This window comes from Triticum urartu, chromosome 4 (assembly GCF_003073215.2).
Source record: "Triticum urartu cultivar G1812 chromosome 4, Tu2.1, whole genome shotgun sequence".
In the NCBI taxonomy this organism is placed as follows: Eukaryota; Viridiplantae; Streptophyta; class Magnoliopsida; order Poales; family Poaceae; genus Triticum; species Triticum urartu.
The window spans coordinates 605,152,254-605,173,766 of record NC_053025.1 but is presented as its reverse complement, the minus strand read 5'-3'; the positions used below and the strand labels follow the sequence as shown (position 1 = coordinate 605,173,766).

General features: G+C 44.9%; 2 protein-coding genes and 5 non-coding genes across 11 annotated transcripts; 2 read left to right on the top strand and 5 right to left on the bottom strand.

The window, feature by feature from the left end:
- The first annotated feature begins 102 nt into the window (after positions 1-102).
- LOC125553122 (poly(ADP-ribose) glycohydrolase 1-like) lies at positions 103-4,562 on the top strand. 5 transcript variants are annotated; one of them, XM_048716904.1, is made up of 5 exons: positions 103-1,269; positions 2,344-2,412; positions 3,760-4,017; positions 4,087-4,192; positions 4,287-4,562. In XM_048716904.1, exons 2-5 carry the CDS (start codon positions 2,346-2,348, stop codon positions 4,351-4,353), a joined length of 498 nt encoding a protein of 165 aa, XP_048572861.1. In that variant the 5' UTR covers positions 103-1,269; positions 2,344-2,345; the 3' UTR covers positions 4,354-4,562. The 5 variants fall into 5 exon arrangements, 4 of the variants coding, with proteins under 4 accessions (XP_048572861.1, XP_048572864.1, XP_048572863.1 ...); XR_007303909.1 differs by lacking the exon at positions 2,344-2,412; XM_048716907.1 differs by lacking the exon at positions 2,344-2,412 and having other exon boundaries at positions 4,101-4,192.
- Positions 2,761-2,832, bottom strand: TRNAC-GCA. The gene has a single exon. It is a non-coding gene; the product is annotated as a tRNA-Cys (tRNA).
- On the bottom strand, positions 3,474-3,545 carry TRNAC-GCA. Its single transcript has one exon. It is a non-coding gene; the product is annotated as a tRNA-Cys (tRNA).
- A 376-nt stretch (positions 4,563-4,938) lies between the features above and the next one.
- Positions 4,939-5,010, bottom strand: TRNAC-GCA. Its single transcript has one exon. It is a non-coding gene; the product is annotated as a tRNA-Cys (tRNA).
- Positions 5,011-6,532: 1,522 nt separating this feature from the next.
- TRNAC-GCA lies at positions 6,533-6,604 on the bottom strand. The gene has a single exon. It is a non-coding gene; the product is annotated as a tRNA-Cys (tRNA).
- A 973-nt stretch (positions 6,605-7,577) lies between these two features.
- On the bottom strand, positions 7,578-7,649 carry TRNAC-GCA. The gene has a single exon. It is a non-coding gene; the product is annotated as a tRNA-Cys (tRNA).
- A 1,100-nt stretch (positions 7,650-8,749) lies between these two features.
- On the top strand, positions 8,750-11,577 carry LOC125553120 (putative receptor protein kinase ZmPK1). The gene has a single exon (XM_048716902.1). The coding sequence runs from the start codon at positions 8,812-8,814 to the stop codon at positions 11,323-11,325; it is 2,514 nt and encodes an 837-aa protein (XP_048572859.1). The 5' UTR covers positions 8,750-8,811; the 3' UTR covers positions 11,326-11,577.
- The last annotated feature ends 9,936 nt before the right edge of the window (positions 11,578-21,513 follow it).

The window sequence follows — 21,513 nt, the reverse complement described above, 5'->3', positions numbered from 1 at the left end:
CGCGGGCGCGTTTCGCGCGGGAATGGCTCTGGTTTGGTGGGGTCAGGCGGTCAGCCTGTGTACACGGTGTGGCAACGAATATTCTCACTTTTATCTTTTTCCCCGAAAACACATGTTAGGCTCAGTTTGCCGGTGTTCAACTTTTTTAGTCTGCTGTGGAAGAATACACACACAAAACTAAAAAAGGTCGTGACTTTAGTTGAGCTTTAGTTCGAACTAAAACCTCGAAACATATTTTCACCCTGCTTTATAACTAAAACAACACTCGAAGAAGTACATAGCTGAATGATATAAGATGACGAGGTAGTCCTCTTACAAAGCAGATTCTGAGATATCCGAAACACCCAAAAAAAATCACATTAAGGCCCAACGACCCCCCGAAAAAGAAATCACATTAAGGCCCAACAAAAGAAATCACATTAAGGCCCAACGACCCCCCGAAAAAAATTAAGGCCCAACGATCAAGCATGCGAAGCTACGAAGCGGTTGTGTATTCTCAAAAAAGAAAAAGGAAGCGGTTGTGTCATCCCTAAAAAAAAAGGAAGAAGAGCGAGAGAGAGAGAGAGAAGGGAAAGCAGTTGAGAGAGCAGCAGCCATGGAGATGATGGAGGCGCGCGGCGACCTGCGATCGATCCCGGTGGTGCCGCGCGGCGGGGCGCTCTTCTGGCCGGCGGCAGCGCAGGAGCAGATGAGGGCGCTGTCCCCCGGCCCCGACGTCAGCCGGGTTGCGTTCGGCGCGCTCCACGACCTCCGGCAGGCCCTCGCCCTCCCGGCGCTCCCCGCGCGCGCCACCGAGGGATTCGCGCTCACGATCCTGCCTTAGCACCGCGCTCCCGGCGCTCCCCTTCTTCGACGACCTCCTCTTGCGGGCCCACACGCGGGACTGGTTCGCCGACGTGCTCCCCCGCCTCCTCCTCCGCCTCCCGAAGCTGCTCGAGGACCACTACGCCGGCGCCCGGGCCACGCTCGGGCTCCGCCTCCTGGGCTCCCAGGGCGCGGGCGTCGTGCTCTTCGGCCAGGAGCTCGCCACCGTGCTCTTCTGCTTGTTCCCCGCCGCCAGCCGTGACAAGGCCCGCCTCCCGGCCATCAATTTCGACGCCTTGCTCTCGTATGCCGCTTGGCTCATTATTTACACTTTGCAGGAGTAAAAGCGATTAGCTGTTCTTACTGATCTCCAGGGCACTTACCAACAATGTGAGGTGCCGGTTTTGTGTCGTCTGACAGTGATGCTTGGATGAAAGCTAGCGCGCCCTTCTCTGCCCATTCCGGGTAAGTGGCTTCATCTGTTCCATCTTATTGCTTCTGCACAGTTCCTCTGAAATTAACTAGCACACAACTTAGATGGGTTCACCTGTTTCAGTTGTGAATCAAAGGTTGGCTTGTATACCAACATTGTTTCAGACCATATGCCTCTTTACATGAGACGATATAGCTTACAGAAAGTTGATTAATTAGTTAGTAATCTGGTCGCATCCATCCTAGAATGTGATACCTCCGGGTAGCATACATACTGGATTGCTTATTGAGATTTAGCTGCTCAAGCAATATCAGGACGACAATCTGGTCTTGTAACAACGTAGAACAGCTAGGTACTTGTCTTCATATTTCACATTTCCATTAATATTAAGATATCACCCCTTTTTAGGTGATCCCTCCCATTGCCCTAGGCATCCCCAGGGGCATCTTCGGATTTATGCTCAAAACAGGCAACTGGTGTATGTTACACTTACATCAAGTTCAACTTGCTCATAGTACCATGCCTATGGTAGAAAAGTGTCAAGAAAATATCAACAGCTAAACCATAACAGCCTGTTTGTTTCGGGGGAAGTAGTATTAGGGAATGGGAATTAGTAGGGCGTAGTGTTTAAATTCCCTTGTTTGATTGGAGGACATGGGAATTGATGATGGACGGGGAAAGGGAGTTGCTGGTCAAACTCCCACATATCTCTTCCCACGCGGGGCCTAGTAATTGGATGAGGGAATGGGAAATGAGTGAGAGAAAGCCGATCGCCATGTTTGTTGCTCCCACTCCGCAAGCTACGGAAACAAGATTCCCACGACTAACTCCCACCTCCAAACCAAACGTGGGATCGGGATTAACAGTCTACTTTTCATGCCTAATCGTTCAGCTAACTCCCACTTAAAAATTCCCATGCCTTTTCCCTCAAACTGCCAAACACGTTGTAAGGGTGAAGATGTATTCAAAGAGATGGGGGTAGTTTCTAGATTGGCATCTGAGGATTGCCGAGCAAATTTGTCAAAACTGTTTCAATTCAGTTTTGTATCTTTTACGAAGGCCTATTTAGAATATTCATTTGTTTTCAAATTTGCAACCCCTGGCAGGCATGCTTTGGGTCCATACTCATACCAGTTGCATGAGCTATCATAAATTAGGTAAAAATGCACTTCAAGGTGAGCCCATGAACTGCTTTCATGTAATATACTACTTTTGGGTTGTGTAGACCATTCTTGGATTCTTTTAAAGGGCCCTGATTCGTGAAATGTTCTCTAGTATGAGCCTAAGCATAGGTTGGTCTACCATGCTCCACAACATAATGAGCTCAATTTTGGGCATGTCGATTCTTCTTTCTGAGAACCGTTTTGCTAACACTAGATGGTTACCGCTATTTGACCAGTTCTCCAAAATGCATAACATATGAAAAGGGAATAAAGCTAGATATGGTTAAAACTTAGAACATGGAAGTAAATACTTGCGAAGAAAGTGTGGGTTGAAAAAGGAAATAAAAATAGAAGAAAAAAAGGGCCCAACCGGGTTCAAACCAGTGACCTATTGATCTGCAGTCAATTGCTCTACCGCTCAGCTATGGACCCATTAATATTATTGCATTTGACCCTAATAAATATATAATTACACAAGGCAATAAGATACTAGATGGTGCACCCGTATCCTTGTGTTTAAATATTAATTGGTTCACTCTCTATTATGAAATGCAAATATTAATTGAAGATATCACCCCTTTATATGTGATCCCTCCCATTGCCCTAGGCATCCCCGGAAACGACATTCTCCCCCGACATGTGGGGGCATCTTTCAGATTTATGAACTCAAAACAGGGAATTGGTGTATGTTACATCAAGTTCAACTTGCTCATAGTACCATGCCACTTTTGGATTGTGTAGATCATTCTTAGATTCTTTTAAAGCTAGGGCCCTGATTCGTGAAATGTTCCTTGCTACATGTCTAACAATGCGTAGATTGGTCTACCATGCTCCACAGCATAATAAGCTCAATTTTGGAGTATTTGAGAACTGGTCGAATAAGCAGTGACCATCTAGTGCAAAGCACAATGGTTCTCAGAAAGAAGAATCGACATGGCCAAAGATACATATAACATATGAAAAGGGAAAGCTAGATATGGTTAAAACATAGAACATGGAAGTAAATACTTGCAAAGAAAGTGGACACAAGGCAAGACAGTAGTTAAAAATGGAAATAAAAATAGAAGAAGAAAAGGGCCCAATCGGGTTCGAACCGGTGACCTATTGATCTGCAGTCAATTGCTCTACCACTGAGCTATGGACCCATTAATATTATTTAAGTTGACCCTTGTAGATATATAATTAGAGAAGCAATTAGACGGTCACTCTATCCTTGTGTTTAAATATTAATTGGTTCACTCTGTATGATGAATGCAAATTGAATATCATTTTGTATCCTTACAGATTTAGATGCGCATTAGAATGCTAGTTAGGAACTTACACATACTCATATCAGTTGTATGCGCCATCATAAATTAGGTACACATACTTCAAGCTGTGCTCATGGTTCGCGGACGTGCTCCCCTGCCTCGCCCGCCTCCTCCTCCGCCTCCCCACGCTGCTCGAGGACCACTACGCCGGTGTCCGGGCCGCGCTTGGGCTCCGCCTCCTGGGCTCCCAGGGCGCGGGCATTGTGCTCTTCGGCCAGGAAGCTGACCCCCCGTGCTCTTCTGCCTGTTCCCCACCGCGACGTGGCGAAGCCCGCTTCCCGGCCATCAATTTTGACACCTTGTTCGTGTATGCCCCTTGACTCATTATTTACACCTTGTAGGGGTAAAAGCGATAGCTGTTCTTACTGATCTCCAGGGTTTTATCGGCAGGGCACTGACCAACAATGTGAGGTGCCGGTTTTTGTGTCGTCTGACAGTGATGCTTGGATGAAAGCTAGCGTGCCCCTCTCTGCCCATTCCGGGTAAGTGGTTTCATCTGTTCCATCTTATTGATTCTGCAGAGTCCCTCTGAAATTAACTATTAGCACACAACTTAGTTGGGTTCACCTGTTTCAGTTGTGAATCAAAGGCGAGCTTGTATACCAATATTGTTTCACGCCATATGCCTCTTTACACGAGATGATGTATAGCTTACAAAAATTTGATTAATTAGTTAGTACTCCTTCTATAAAGAAATATAAGAGCATCTGGTATACTGGATTGCTTATTGAGATTTAGCTGCTCAAGCAATATCAGGGCAACAATCTGCTCTTGTAACAACATAGAATAGCTTCTTGTCTTCCTATTTCACAGTTCCATCAATATTTTGGTCTATAAAGAAGTGAAGATATCACATGTGGGGGCATCTTGGGATTTTATGAACTCAAAACAGGGAACTGGTGTATGTTACATCAAGTTCAACTTGCTCATACTACCATACCACTTTTGGGTTGTGTAGACCATTCTTAGATTCTTTTTAAAGGGCCCTGATTTGTGAAATGTTCCTTGCTACATGTCTAACAATGCGTAGATTGCTCTTCCATGCTCCACACAATAATAAGCTCAATTTTGGAGTACTTGAGAACTGGTCGAATAGCAGTAACCATCTAGTGTAAGCACAACGGTTCTCAGAAAGAAGAATCAACACGCACTTAGAACATTACTTGCGAAGAAAGTGGAGAAGGCCAAGACAGTAGTTGAAAAAGGAAATAAAAAATAGAATAGAACAAGGGCCCAACCGGGTTCGAACCGGTGACCTATTGATCTGCAGTCAATTGCTCTACCACAGAGATATGGACCCATTAGTATTATTTCATTTTACCCTAGTATATATATATTTACACAAACAATAAGATTGGCTATGGGTTAGTATCCTTGTGTTTGAATATTAATTGGTTCACTATGTATTGTTAATGCAAATTGAATATTAGCTTGCATCCTTAGAGATTTAGATATGGATTAGAATGCTAGTGTTTATTTTTGCTTGGTAGTACGTGTCTTATTTATATCATAAGGACCATAGTACAAGCCACGTACGTACTGACCTGCCAAAGCTGAAAATAATAGAACGCTAGCCTTTGAACAAAGAAACACTAGCCTTTGAACAAAGAAACACTAGCCATGGAGTAAAATTACAAACAAGACCGAAGAAATCTTTGACCTTGGCACCAACGCCCGACACCTGTCTCTGGCACCACCACAACAGCCATCAAACAAAAAATTGACGGATCACCTCCACACCCCGAGCTCGACGTGGCTCCATCATTGATATGCAGCTTTACAGACCTCCAAGGTGGCTCGCCAAAGGCGAAACCATTACCATTGAATAAATCAGATTGAGGCAACACCTGGACACGCCATCGAACTCCAGATCTGGCACCCCCACATGACTAAGACGTCGGAGGAGGAAATCATACCTGTCATCCACGTACCACAAAGCTAGCATACGACCCACCATCTTCCAGATGCCGTCGATGCAGACCACAATCTGCATCCGTCCTTGGACTACCTCCCAAGCTCCGCGCCGACGCTGGAGAAAACGCCGTCACAATGGCGAAGCCCGAGGACATAGGTTCACCGCGAGGATGCCACCGTCGTACCATCCTTACTTGAACAAACTGGATTCCAAATCCAACCCCAACCATAGGCCCGATCGCCTTCTCGGAGTAGGATCTGAAGAAACTTTATTCACCGACGCTGAAGCCAAGACGATGAACAACCTTGAAACTAAGCTACTTTGGCCTAAAACTATCCACACACGTGGGTCCGGTGACCCCCCTCACCACTGACGACTGAGGTCATTAACGAAGGGGAGCCGCCGGAGGAACTCCCTGACAAGGGCGCGGGCAAGATCACGTCTAACTTGTAGAGGATGAAAGAACGGCATTGGAACGGTAGTTAGGAACTTACACATATGCATATCAACCGTAGTGCCATCGCAAATTAGGTGCACGTACTTTACGGCTGTGCTCATGGATTGCCAGTTCCTGGGTTATGAAAACTATTTTTAGATTGAAGGGGCTTCATTGGATAAATGGTCTTCCTACATGTCTAAAAATACGTAATATTAGTCTATCATGCTGCACATAATATACATAATTGCCTTAATTTTGAAGTATTTGAGAACTATTCAAATAGCAATAGTGGTAACCATCTAATGTATGTAACCATAACAATTCTCTCAAGGAAGAATCGACATGGCAAACATGCATAACGGATCAGAAGGAATTAAGCATATGGCAAAGAAGGAGTAAAACACTTGAGAAGAAAGTGTGGAGGGGCAAGACAGTATATAGAAATTAAAAAAAAAGGAAAAAACATAGAGGGCCCAACCGGGTTCAAACCGGTGACCTATTGATCTGCAGTCAATTGCTCTACCACTGAGCTATGGACCCATTGATATTGTTGCATTTGACCCTAATAAACATATAATTACACAAGCAATAAGATGGACGGTGCATGCACACATATCCTTGTGTTTAAATATTATTTGCTTCACTCTGTATTATGAATGGAAATTGAACATCAGTTTGTATATGGATATAATGGATTAGAACGCTAGTTATGAACTTACACATGCTCATATCAGTTCCATGTGCCAAGCTTTTATGTAACAAGCTATTTTTGGGTTTGTCTATTCTTAGATTCTTTTGAAGGGGCCTAATTGGAGAAATGTTCTTCCTACATGTCTAAAAGTACATATATCAGTCTATCATGCTCCACAGAGTATAATACATAATCGCCTTAATTTTGAAGTAATTGATAACTATTCAAACAGTGGTAACCATCTAAATTCTAATGTAAGCATAACAATCCTGTGAAAGAATTGACATGCACAAAAATACATAATGAATGAAAAGGAATAAAGCTAGATATATGGTAAAAAAAGAAGTAATACTTGCGAAGAAAGTGTGGAAGGACAAGACAGTAGTTGAAAAAGGAAATAAAAATATAAAGATAAAAACAATAGGGCCCAACCGGTGACCATCTAAATTCTAATGTAAGCATAACAATCCTGTGAAAGAATTGACATGCACAAAAATACATAATGAATGAAAAGGAATAAAGCTAGATATATGGTAAAAAAAGAAGTAATACTTGCGAAGAAAGTGTGGAAGGACAAGACAGTAGTTGAAAAAGGAAATAAAAATATAAAGATAAAAACAATAGGGCCCAACCGGTGACCATCTAAATTCTAATGTAAGCATAACAATCCTGTGAAAGAATTGACATGCACAAAAATACATAATGAATGAAAAGGAATAAAGCTAGATATATGGTAAAAAAAGAAGTAATACTTGCGAAGAAAGTGTGGAAGGACAAGACAGTAGTTGAAAAAGAAAATAAAAATATAAAGAAAAAAACAATAGGGCCCAACCGGGTTCGAACCGGTGACCTATTGATCTGCAGTCAATTGCTCTACCACTGAGCTATGGACCCTTTGTTGTTGTTTAACTCGAGCCTAAATATTTGTAAGACCGTCGATGAGCTGTGAGTATCATTGTATCAATATTGGGTGCTAATGGTCTCGTGTCATATTTGACTGTCTCTGTTGCATATTTTCACTGATATTCTGTTGCAATGTACTCCCTCCGTCCCTTAATATAAAAGATGTTTAACTTGCAAAAACGTCTTATATTGTGGGACGGAGGGGGTATTTGGAAAAATGGTTTAGAATTTTTATGCTACTGCTCGTCTCATCTTGCCTTTTTACTGACATGAATTTTTTTTCTGAGTCTTTTCTTCCGGATTAATAATAAAACAATGATCTGATATGACTGCATCTCCCATTTTCTATGCTTGCATGTTTATCGGTGCAGGGTACCAAAAAGGGTGTGCCATTGCCCACAAAAATGGCGAGAATACGTGAAAACAAGGATTGTTCCGAGACCCAAAACGGTGTACTATAACCGACGAAAACGGTAAAAAACACAAAAATGGGGAGTTTTCAGGACATCCTAGTAACTCTGTACCCGGATCCACTGGATATGCCTAACACTGTAGTAACCATTTACTAGGATCTGTCGGACCTTGAATGTCTTGAGATCTCAAAACGGTGTGCCTTCATAGTTATACCTCCTGAAAAGGATGAAACAATGGCATTTGTACTGGTAGGAGGATCTTAGGACCAAAGCTGATCAGACTAGAGAAGAAAAGCTTAAATTCTTGTCATTTGGACAAGACACGTTACAAAGTAGAAGCAAATGGGCATCTTGGTACCCAACGCAGTATTTTTCAACTTTCTCCATATTTGCAGCGGATGTCGCTTGTATTATTCCACGTATTAGCAAGTTCACATTTATTCACAAAAAAAGCAAGTTAACATCACAGTTATGAAATAGACTGTTTTGACCTGATTCTCACTCCTGAAGCCGGGTCAATTCCTTTGAGTGTTAAGTACAAAAATATCAATACAAAGCACATCAGCTTAGCTGTACATGGATAAGGGAGACCCCACCCTGATTGAGAGTTATAAGCCTGGTACATTGTCTTCATTCATCTGTCCAAGATGTGTCATTCTCCTTGAGGGCTTTTCATCAAGCTTGGCGGCCGCAAAAGTCGAACTTGGTCTACTTGCATTGAAAAGCTCTTGTCTGTTGACATGGGTGACACTGAAGCACTCTGTATGCACTCACCTAGAAATTTATGGTATACAAGTAGTACTTGTGCTGCCATAGCTGAAACCATCTCTGCAACCATGGCTCCTACTCTTTCACTTCTGCTTGCCACCACTTCCATAGCTCTGCTCTTATTTTCAAGAGCTGTGGCACATGACGCTCTGTCGTTGGGATCCTCTCTAGCCGTCGAAGCCTTCCAAACCGACGTGCTGCAATCACCGGATGGCACCTTCTCCTGCGGCTTCTACAGCATCTACACCAACGCCTTCACATTTTCGATATGGTACTCCAAGGCGGCAGACAAAACCGTCGTGTGGAGTGCAAATCGCGACCGCCCTGTCCATGTCAAAAGGTCAGTCCTGACCTTGCAGAGAGATGGCAATATGTTCCTGATAGATTATGATGGCACAATTGTGTGGCAAGCTGGTGGCAACTTCACAAATGTTCAGCATGCTCAGCTGTTGAATACTGGGAATTTTATCTTGAAGGCTACCAATGGTAAGACAATATGGCAGAGTTTTGATTCACCCACGGACACTATACTGCCGACGCAACACTTCACTGCTTCTACAAAGTTAGTGCCTACAACCCGGTCACATGATTCTGGTAACTACATATTCCGTTTCAGCGATCTTTCGGTACTGTCACTTATATATGACATTCCTGAAGTTTCGGATATATACTGGCCAGACCCTGACCAGACTCTCTATGAGGATAATAGAAACCAGTATAACAATACTAGACTGGGGATTTTGGACAGTAATGGGAGTTTTGGGTCGAGTGATTTTGCTGATGGCCAGCCACTGGTGGCCTGTGATGCAGGACCAGGGATTAAGAGAAGGCTAACTCTAGATCCTGATGGTAATCTCCGGTTATATAGCTTGAATGACTTAGATGGGTCATGGTCAGTTTCAATGGCAGCAATGTCTCAACCTTGCAACGTCCACGGCTTATGCGGTCCTAATGGAATCTGTCACTACTCACCTAAACCTACATGTTCGTGTGCACCAGGCTATGTGATGAGCAACCCGGGTAATTGGACTGAAGGCTGCAGCGCTATTGTCAACATAACATGTGATCATCAGGAACCTATGAAGTTTGTGAAACTCAAGCATACAGATTTTTGGGGCTCTGATCAGAAACATTTGCTCTCGGTTTCCTTTTATTATTGTAGGAATATCTGCATGAATGACTGCACCTGCAAAGGCTTTCAGTACCAGGAAGATACATCCTCATGCTATCCAAAAGCTAGTCTTTTCAGTGGACGGACCTACCCAACAAATGATGCGCGGACAATATATCTCAAGCTTCCTGCCAGGGTAAATGTTTCGAACACAATTTTCCCTCGCTCCGATGTGTTTGATCCTGCACCACCTCATCTTGACTGCAATGAAATGAGCATACCACCAATTCTAGAAGCGCATAACACCGATGTGGAAGAACCAAAGTGGCTCTACTTCTACGGTTTCATAGTTGCATTTTTTGTCGTTGAGGTTTCCTTCATAGCATTCACATGGTTCTTTGTTTTGAGAAGAGAGCTTAGGCCATCAGAAGTATGGGCGACCGAGGAAGGATACAAGGTGATGACCAGTCATTTCAGAAGATACAGTTACAGAGAACTTGTGAAGGCAACAATGAATTTCAAAGTTGAGCTGGGAAGGGGAAGCTCGGGCCTGGTGTACAAAGGTGTCTTAGAAGATGAAAGACCAGTTGCTCTGAAGAAGCTGAAGCATGTAAGTCGGGGCAAAGAAGAGTTCCAAGCTGAGCTGAGTGTGATTGCTAGGATTAACCACATGAATCTAGTGAGAATATGGGGGTTTTGTTCGGAAGGATCTCACCGGCTGTTGGTTTGTGAATATGTCCAGAATGGCTCACTGGCTAGCATTTTGTTCAGTGACAACATCTTGTTGGACTGGAAGCAACGGTTCAATATTGCATTAGGTGTTGCGAAAGGGTTAGCCTACCTTCATCATGAGTGCCTAGAATGGGTCATTCACTGTGATGTGAAACCCGAGAATATACTCTTGGACCAAAACTTTGAGCCTAAGATCACCGACTTTGGGTTGGCAAAGTTACTAAACCGAGGTGTGTCCAACCAGAACACATCTCATGTCCGAGGAACCACAGGCTACATTGCTCCTGAGTGGATCTCCGGCCGCCCTATCACGTCGAAAGTCGACGTGTATAGCTACGGGGTCATGCTTCTTGAGCTTTTATCTGGAAGCAGAGTATCGGAGTTGACCGTCGGTTCAGATGCAGAGGTGCACATGGTGCTCAGGAAGCTTGTGACAATGCTTGCAGATAAACTGGAAGGAAGTGATGAATCTTGGATCGATGAATTTGTGGACTGCAAATTGGGTGGGCAATTCAGCTATGTGCAGGCTAGAACGTTAATAAAATTGGTCGTTTCTTGTTTGGAGGAAGATACAAGAAAGAGGTCGACCATGGAATCTGTTGTTCAGACTCTCCTATCATTACATGAAGATGATAAGTCGTAGTAGTAATTTTTTTTGCGCAAAAGTAGTACTAGTAATTTGATTTTGTTAGTATGTTTTAAATAAAGTGATGATATTTTATTGTAAGGTCAAGGATGTATGTGTGCAACAATGTGGAACAACTATGATATTTTTTCTAATCGTAGTCATTGATTAAAAAGATGTAATAGATCGATGCTAATACATAAGTGTGGGACAGATTTAGTAAGCAATAAAGTGAAAGACGGGGTAGTTGCACATGTGAGGCCATGTGTATGATTGCCATCAGTGTGTTGTATCTTGATTTCCAGCCTTAAGAGTAAAAGGTGGTTAGGCCATGAGTTACATTTTGAAGATGTCAAGATCGCGTCCAGCTTTGTTCGCCTTTAATAGCATTACTTATGTGTATCCTAATTAGATTATTTTAAATTGATTTTTTATGGAGGGTTTGCAAAAAAGATTACATCAGAGATAATGTAGACTTTACGGTTCAATTGAAGAATTTTATTTTGTTTCTCTAAAGTTTATGCAAAGCATATATATTTGGTCCTTCAAAAAAAATGTTGTGCTACATTTCCCTCATGTTTTCAAACAGGACATGGGCCGTCCAAAACAAGACATAGGGCTGATGTATCCCCAGTTTTGAATCTCACTTTGCCTTGCCAAATGGCGGTCAAAGTCAGCTCCAATGCCACGTCATATCTTCTTCTTCTCTCTCCGTGGCAGGCATTTTGTCGAGCACCTTGTGAGCCGCGATGACCCTGCACATTTCCCTTGCCGCCGGCGGGGAGAGCAGGGGTACTCGATGAGATCAGCCAGATACAGCGACGGGTTTTTCTTAAACACAGTACAGACGCAATCGCTCATATACACACGCATACACTCACCTCTATAAACGCACACACGCACACCCTATCCCTATGAGCACCTTCGAAAAACTGAGCTGGCATTTCATCTTGAAATTTATGAAGTCACCGTAGGCACCTCGTCGTCGACGGGAACGTTTCCTCTTACTGAATGCGCATTGCCGAAAATTCTGAAATAAATGCGAGCACCAGAATTTGAACCCTGATGGGCTGGAGATACTACAGTCCCATTAAACATCCAACCACATGTTGGTTGGCAACACAACGACGGGTTGATGCAGTCTGGCCCGGGTGGAAGGCGTGGCAGCAAGCCGGGAGGACCCGTGCTCGTGCTTGTTCATGAACCCGGAGTTCCTGCACATCCGAAGCGAACGAGCGCATGTAGGATCGGAAGTATGTCTAGAGGGGGGGGGGGATTAGACTACTTGACCAAATAAAAATCTAGCCTTTTCCCAATTTTAAATCTTGACAGATTTTAGCAACTTAGCACTAGTCAAGCAATCAACCTACACATGCAAATCTAAGAGTATAGCAGCGGAATGTAAAACGTTGCACATGAAGGTAAATGGAGGAGTTTGGAGGGAGCAAACACAATGTAGACACGGAGATTTTTGGCGTGGTTCCGATAGGTGGTGCTATCGTACATTGGTGAAGACTTCAACCCATGAAGGGTAACGGTTACACGAGTCCACGGAGGGCTCCACCCACGAAGGGTCCACGAAGAAGCAACCTTGTCTATTCCACTGTTACGCCCTCGATGCGGCTATATCTCCCACGTGTCGAGGCACGACTTAGAGGCATAACCGCATTGAAAGCAATGTCGCAAGTCAGGAAATCATCACACATCCCATGTACATAAATAATATAAAGGGGAGGTACATAGTTGGCTTACACTCGCCACGTCACATCAAAGTACATAAATAACATCCATCAAGCAAACACTCATGGCCCGACTACGGCGCCAAAACGGAAAAGAACCCAACATGCGACAAGGCCCTGAATCGATAACCCCAACTAGGCACCACTACTGATCGTCGGGAAAGGAAACATAATAACGCTGAGAGTCTTCGTCGAACTCCCACTTGAGCTCGTACTCGTCACCTGGAGCGGAATCACCTGGACCTGCATCTGGAATTATAGTATCTGTGAGCCACAGGGACTCAGCAATCTCGCACCCTCGCGATCAAAACTATTTAAGCTTATAGGAAGGATAAGCAAGTATATGTGGAGCTGCAGCAAGCGACTAGCATATGTGGTGGCTAACTTATCCGCAAAAGAGGGCGAGAAGAGGAGGCAAGGCGCGAGCGAGAAACTAGAGGAACAACCTGCGCAAGCATAACTCCAACACCGTGTCCACTTCCCGGACTCCGCCGAGAAGAGGCCATCACGGCAACACACGCAGTTGATTCGTTTTAATTAATTAAGGTTTAAGTTATCTATAACCGGACATTAACAAATTCCCATCTGCCCATAACCGCGGGCACGGCTTTTGAAAGTTCAATCCCTGCAGGGGAGTCCCAACTTAGCCCATGACAAGCTCTCACGGTCAACGAAGGAATAGACCTCCTCCCAAGACGTTCTGATCAGACTCGGTATCTCGGTAACTCAAGACACTTCGACAGGTTAAAACAAGACCAGCAACACCGCCCGAATGTGCCGACAAATCCCGATAGGAGCTGCACATATCTCTTTCTCAGGGCACACTCAGATAGGTCAAGCTACGAGTAAAACCAACCCTCAAGTTTCCCTGAGGTGGCCCCGCAGGCTGCCCAGTTCGGACCAACACTCAGAGGAGCACTGGCCCGGGGGGGTTAAAATAAGATGACCCTTGAGTCTGCAGAACCCAAGGGAAAGAAAAGGACTAGGTGGCAAATGGTAAAACCAAGGTTGGGCATTGCTGGAAAAGCTTTAATCAAGGCGAAATATCAAGGGGTTCCCATTATAACCCAACCGCGTAAGGAACGCAAAATCCGGGAACATAACACCGATATGACGGAAACTAGGGCGGCAAGAGTGGAACAAAACACTAGGCGAGAGGCCGAGCCTTCCACCCTTTACCAAGTATATAGATGCATTAAGATAACATAGCAATATAGTGATATCCCAACAAGCAAATAAAAGATGTTCCAATAGGAACGGCTCCAATCTTCACCTGCAACTAGTAACGCTATAAGAGGGGCTGAGCAAAGCGGTAACATAGCCACTCAACGGTTTGCTAGGACAATGGTAGGTTAGAGGTTCAATCATGCAATTGGGAGGCTGACAAGCAAGTGGTAGGCATCGTAGCAGTGGCAAAGCAAAAGAGCGAGCAAACTAGCATAGCAAAGATAGTAGTGATTTCGAGGGTATGATCATCTTGCCTGCACAGTTGTCAGAGTTGACTGGATCCTCACAAGCAAACTCAACGGGCTCCTCGGTAGCGAACTCGTCTCCCGGCTCTACCCAAACAAGACAAACAAGCAACAAGGATACAATCAACCACGTGCAAGACCAAGCAATGTGATGAAATGATGACATGCTATGCGGGATGCGATGCGGGATGCAAAATGCAAGATATGACAGGAAATGCATGAACCTGGCCTCAACTTGGAAAACCAAGTGTGCCACTGGATAGAGGGGATGAAATCGCTTGAAAACGATATAAAGATCATTGGAATCGGAGTTACGGTTTGGAAATGGCAAGCGTTTTGAGATATGACACCGGTCTGCGATTTACAGCAAGTAGGCATCTAAATGCAATGAAATGAACATGCTACAGCCACCAAACATGAAAACAAAATACATGGCAGTGATTTACACAAGATGCTTAACAAATCACTAGCACTGAGCCATAGGCAAATTCATCCATTAAGGGGTTCAAACAAGCATGGCAAAAATGAATATGCAAAACAGATTCCAGACTTAGTGAAATTCACACTAGCCTGAAATTTCAGATCACGAAGCCCTCTTCGGAGCAGCAAAACAACATGATACATGACCTGAACATGACAAGTGAGAACATGGCATGGAGCTACCCAACAAGCTTAACAAAATACCCAAAGTGACCTGGGGCCAAAAGGGTTCACAAAATGCTCTACCGAGCTCACGAACATAGCTCGAACACAATCAGTTTTCAGACTTAGTGAAAACTGAGACATGCTGAAATAATAGCTCACGAAGGCATGTAAACGAGCTCGATGCACTCACTACGGTGCAAGTCATGGAAAGGCAAGCATATATCCAGAAAGAAGACACAATATGCTAGCTACACATGGCAAGAACAAAGGCATAGCATGCATGGAACACTAACGGTAGCATCGGCAAAATCGCAAACAAGTTGACGATCTGCCCAGATTAACAACGAAGCAAAAGTTGAGCTCGATTGAGTCAACCTAGAGCACTCCACATATGCAAACAAAGACATGGATGGATAGAGCATAACATAAATATCAAAACTCCCTTACTGATCATCCTCAAAAGAGGCACGGATCACTAGGAAACAAGCTGGACATATAGCATCACGAACTAAAATATCCCAGACTTAGTGAAAATCACTAAGTCCCTGAAATCAGCAATCTCAGGTACCTCTCTTCGCAAGTTTGCACAAGACAACACACACATCCTAAAAATGCATGGTTGGCACCTCTGGAAAGAAGACAAAATGCTTAACAATTCATCCCAAAGGGGCACAGGCATATCATGCACGGATTAAACATGGCAAAAATGACAAAAGTGCATGATGAACTAACGGATCTGCAATTTAACTCACGAAGCCTCCTTCTAACAGCATTTTGGGCATCAAGATGACCTCAAATGCAAATGATGCAATGGAATGAAATGATGTACATGTCGAGACGAAGATTTTGATATATTATACGCCCAAAACGGAGCTACGGATGCAAAGATACGGGTCCTCGAACAGGTCAACTTGGATTAAGAGTTTCAGGACTTAGACAAAAAAACGAGGTTAGGGTTTACTGTAGCACCCGCGGATCTGGATCGGGGCGCCTCCCGAGGCTGGATCCGGCGAGGTCGCTCGCCGGCGACGAGGCCGGAGGCGGCCGGAGGGGGGGGGGGGTCGCCGGGGGGGGGGGGCGGCGCCGGCGAGGAGGCGGCGGAGGGCGCGGTGAGGAGGCGGCGGCGGGCGCGGCGGCGGACGGCGGGGCCGCGGCTCGGGGTGCCGGCGACGATGGCGGTCGGCGACGGCCCGCCGGAGGAGGAGAAGAAGGGCGGCGCGGCGGAGCTCGGCCACGGGCGCCTCTGGCCCGGGCGGAGGAGGGGGGCCGGCGCTGGGCCTCGGGCCCGCGTCGGTGGTGGCGGCGAACTGGTCCCGCCCCGGGGACAGGTGGCGGCGGCCGATTGGCTGGCGGCGGCGGGGCGGACGGTGTCCGGTCCGATCCGGACACGTCCGTCGGTGGCGGGGTCGATCTCTTTTTTTTTTAGGAGGACGGGGAGAATCTGAGATTTGGAATGGGGGGTGTTTAAATAGGCATAAGTGGAGCTAGGAGAGTCCAAATGAGGTGCGGTTTTCGCCCACGCAATCGTGATTGAACGCTCTAGGTCATGGAGCAGAGTTTGGTGGGTTTTGGGACAAATTTGGGGGGTGTTGGGCTGCAACACACACCAGGCCTTTTCGGTCCCTCGGTTAACCGTTGGAGTATCAAACGAAGTCCAAATGACCCGAAACTTGACAGGCGGTCTACCGGTAGTAAACCAAGGCCGCATGACAAGTCTCGGTCCAATCCGGAAATGTTTAATCCCCACACACGAAAGAAAGCTAGAAATGGCCACCGGAGGAGAACGAAGCGCCGGAATGCCAAACGGACAACGGGGAAAATGCTCGGATGCATGAGATGAACATGTATGCAAATGCAATGCACGAGATGACATGATATGCGATGCACGAAAAACGAAAACAACACACGGAGGCAAAGACCCGAACCCGAAAAATAAATATAACTTAACACCGGAAACGGCAAGAGTTGGATACAAATATGGAAAGTATATCTGGGGCGTTACATCCACCATGACCATCGCCCATGAAGGACTTGCCTCACTAGGGTAGATCTTCACGAAGTAGGCGATCTCCTTGCCCGTACAAACTTCTTGGTTCAACTCCACAATCTTGACGGAGGCTCCCAAGTGACACCTAACCAATCTAGGAGACACCACTCTCCAAAAGGTAATAAATGGTGTGTTGATGATGAACTCCTTGCTCTTGTGTTTCAAATGATAGTCTCCCCAACACTCAACTCTCTCTCACTGATTTGTATTTGGTGGAAAGAAGATTTGAGTGGAGATCAACTTGGAGAAGACTAGAGATCAAGATTCATATGGTTGGAATGGAATATCTTTGTCTCAACACATGAGTAGGTGGTTCTCTCTCAGAAAATGAATGTTGAAAGTGTAGGCATGTTCTGATGGCTCTCTCCACGAATGAAGAGTGGGTGGAGGGGTATATATAGCCTCCACATAAAATCTAACCGTTACACACAAATCACCAAACTCGGTGGGACCGAATAATGAAACTCGGTCAGACCGATTTAGTTCAAAATGTGAACGTTAGGGTTTTCGGTGGGACCGACATGTCAACTCGGTGGGACCGATTTCATTAGAGTTAGGGCATAACGTAATCTCGGTGAGACCGATTACACAAACTTGGTGGGACCGGTTTTGGTAATAGGCTAACCAAAGAGTTGGTCAGGCAAACTCGATGGGACCGATTTGCTCATCTCGGTGAGACCGAAACGTTACGAAGGGGAAGCAGAGAGTTTGCATTGCGAACTCGGTGGGACCGATCGCTCATCTCGGTTGAACCTAAACGTTACGAAGGGAAAAATAGAGTTTGCAATCCCATCTCGGTGAGACCGAGATCCCTGTCGGTGAGACCGAAATGACTAGGGTTTGTGGCAGTGGCTCTGTCAAGAGAACTCGGTGGCGCCGGATGGAATGTTTCGGCGGGGCCGAGTTTGACTTTTGGTTTGGGACACATGTGGATATGAGAAAGTGGTTGAGAGTTTTTGAGCGTATCACTAAACATTTTGAGTAAGCAACCCATTAAGCAACACCTCATACCCTTTTAATAGTATTGGCTTTTTCTATGAACTCAATGTGATCTTGGATCACTAAAAGTAAAATGTAGAGTCTTGAGCTTTAGAGCTTGAGTCAATCTTTTGTCCTTAGCATTTTGAGGGGTCCACATTCTTAATCCATGGCATGCCAATCATTGAATTTTCCTGAAATATTTATCTTGAAATAGCATTAGCTCAATGAATTATATGTTGTTAATAATTACCAAAACCACTCAGGAATAGTTGCACTTTCAGCATACCGGTACCAGCTCTTTCAGGGTGACTTCACACCCAAGTCCTGTAAAACTACCATGATCAATTGATTATGAACGCATTTGCTATCTTCTCCCTACTTAATATATAAATGCCAACGATACGCTGGTTCTTTCAAAAAGGTACCATATGAATGCCAGCGATACGTTGGTTCTTTCAAAAAAGTACCAGTCCTCACTATCAGTGAAACTTAAGCGGCAGGACACGAGCTTGCTTGGAGATCCGTTCATGAAAGAGAGACTAAAAATGTGCAGTGTGCTTATGCATGATGGAAGCACATCGACATGGCTCAGCCCCGTTCGCTCCTTCTACATCCAGATCACAGGCACTGCTGGCCAAGATACCATTCAAGTTGAGTAAATAGCAAAAAGTAAAATAAAATACCACATTTGGGGCTAGCGTTAGTACAAAATTACCACTTACTTTAGTTTCTCAAAAAGACACTGCTATTTTGGTTTACTGTTTGAAAAAAACACTAGTGACTGAAGCGTTAACATTTAACCGCGATTATGACAAGGTTGGCCCCCGCCTGACATGGCATAAAAGTCAACACCGTCAGCTTTGACTGTTATGACATGGGAAGCACACATGTAGGCCCCTTTCAAAAACAAGCAACCGGGTCCATGTAACTTTTTAAACAAAGCAATCAGGTCCATCTAACTTTTTCGAAAAAAACAATAGAGTCCCTTGAATAAGAGTTTTTCAATGAAAGACCTCGGTGAAGCTGCTTACATATTAGGCATTAAGATCTATAGAGATAGATCAAGACGCTTAATTGGACTTTCACAAAGCACATACCTTGATAAAGTTTTGAAGAAGTTCAAAATGGATCAAGCAAAGAAAGGGTTCTTGCCTGTGTTACAAGGTGTGAAATTGAGTAAGACTCAATGCCCGACCACTGCAGAAGATAGAGAGAAAATGAAAGATGTTCCCTATGCTTCAGCCATAGGCTCTATCATGTATGCAGTGCTGTGTACCAGACCTGATGTGTGCCTTGCCATAAGTCTAGCAGGGAGATACCAAAGTGATCCAGGAGTGGATCACTGGACAACGGTCAAGAACATCCTGAAATACCTGAAAAGGACTAAGGATATGTTTCTCATATATGGAGGTGACAAAGAGCTCATCGTAAAAGGTTACGTTGATGCAAGCTTTGACACTGATCCGGACGATTCTAAATCACAAACCGGATACATGTTTACATTAAACGGTGGAGCTGTCAGTTGGTGCAGTTCTAAACAAAGCGTCGTAGCGGGATCTACATGTGAAGCGGAGTACATAGCTGCTTCGGAAGCAGCAAATGAAGGAGTCTGGATGAAGGAGTTCATATCCGATCTAGGTGTCATACCTAGTGCATCGGGACCAATGAAAATCTTTTGTGACAATACTGGTGCAATTACCTTGGCAAAGGAATCCAGATTTCACAAGAGAACCAAGCACATCAAGAGACGCTTCAATTCCATCCGGGATCTAGTCCAGGTGGGAGACATAGAGATTTGCAAGATACATACGGATCTGAATGTTGCAGACCCGTTGACTAAGCCTCTTCCACGAGCAAAACATGATCAGCACCAAAGCTCCATGGGTGTTAGAATCATTACTGTGTAATCTAGATTATTGACTCTAGTGCAAGTGGGAGACTGAAGGAAATATGCCCTAGAGGCAATAATAAAGTTATTATTTTATTTCCTTATATCATGATAAATGTTTATTATTCATGCTAGAATTGTATTAACCGGAAACATAATACATGTGTGAATACATAGACAAACAGAGTGTCACTAGTATGCCTCTACTTGACTAGCTCGTTAATCAAAGATGGTTATGTTTCCTAACCATGAACAAAGAGTTGTTATTTGATTAACAGGATCACATCATTAGGTGAATGATCTGATTGACATGACCCATTCCGTTAGCTTAGCACCCGATCGTTTAGTATGTTGCTATTGCTTTCATCATGACTTATACATGTTCCTATGACTATGAGATTATGCAACTCCCGTTTGCCAGAGGAACACTTTGTGTGCTACCAAACTTCACAACGTAAATGGGTGATTATAAAGGTGCTCTACAGGTGTCTCCAAAGGTACATGTTGGGTTGGCGTATTTCGAGATTAGGATTTGTCACTCCGATTGTCGGAGAGGTATCTCTGGGCCCTCTCGGTAATACACATCACATAAGCCTTGCAAGCATTGCAACTAATGAGTTAGTTGTGAGATGATGTATTACGGAACGAGTAAAGAGACTTGCCGGTAACGAGATTGAACTAGGTATGGGATACTGACGATCGAATCTCGGGCAAGTAACATACCGATGACAAAGGGAACAACGTATGTTGTTATGCGGTCTGACCGATAAAGATCTTTGTAGAATATGTAGGAGCCAATATGAGCATCCAGGTTCCGCTATTGGTTATTGACCGGAGACGTGTCTCGGTCATGTCTACATTGTTCTCGAACCCGTAGGGTCCGCACGCTTAAGGTTTCGATGACAGTTATATTATGAGTTTATGAGTTTTGATGTACCGAAGTTAGTTCGGAGTCCCGGATGTGATCACGGACATGACGAGGAGTCTCGAAATGATCGAGACATAAAGATTGATATATTGGACGGCTATATTCGGACACCGGAAGTGTTCCGGGTGATTTCGGAGAAAACCGGAGAGCCGGAGGGTTACCGGAACCCCCCCGGGAGAAGTAATGGGCCATATGGGCCTTAGTGGAGAGAGAGAGAGGGGCAGCCAGAGGTGGGCTGCGCGCCTCCTCCCCCTGGTCCGAATTGGACTAGGAGAGGGGGGCGGCGCCCCCCCCCTTTCCCTCTCCCTCCCTACTTCTTTCCCCCTCCTAGTAGGAGTCCTACTCCTACTAGGAGGAAGACTCCTCCTTGGTGCGCCTATAGGGCCGGCCGGCCTCCTTCCCTTGCTCCTTTATATACGGGGGCAGGGGGCACCCCTAGACACACAAGTTGATCCAGGTGATCATATTCTTAGCCGTGTGCGGTGCCCCCTTCCACCATAGTCCTC

Excerpts from the sequence above, each read along its gene's own strand:
- LOC125553122 (XM_048716904.1), top strand. The coding sequence starts at position 2,346 with ATGCTTTGGGTCCATACTCATACCAGTTGCATGAGCTATCATAAATTA. Across the intron at positions 4,018-4,086 it reads AATTTTGACACCTTGTTCGT|GGTTTTATCGGCAGGGCACT; the intron begins GTATGCCCCTTG and ends ACTGATCTCCAG. Across the intron at positions 4,193-4,286 it reads CCCCTCTCTGCCCATTCCGG|TTGTGAATCAAAGGCGAGCT; the intron begins GTAAGTGGTTTC and ends CACCTGTTTCAG.
- LOC125553120 (XM_048716902.1), top strand. The coding sequence starts at position 8,812 with ATGGGTGACACTGAAGCACTCTGTATGCACTCACCTAGAAATTTATGG.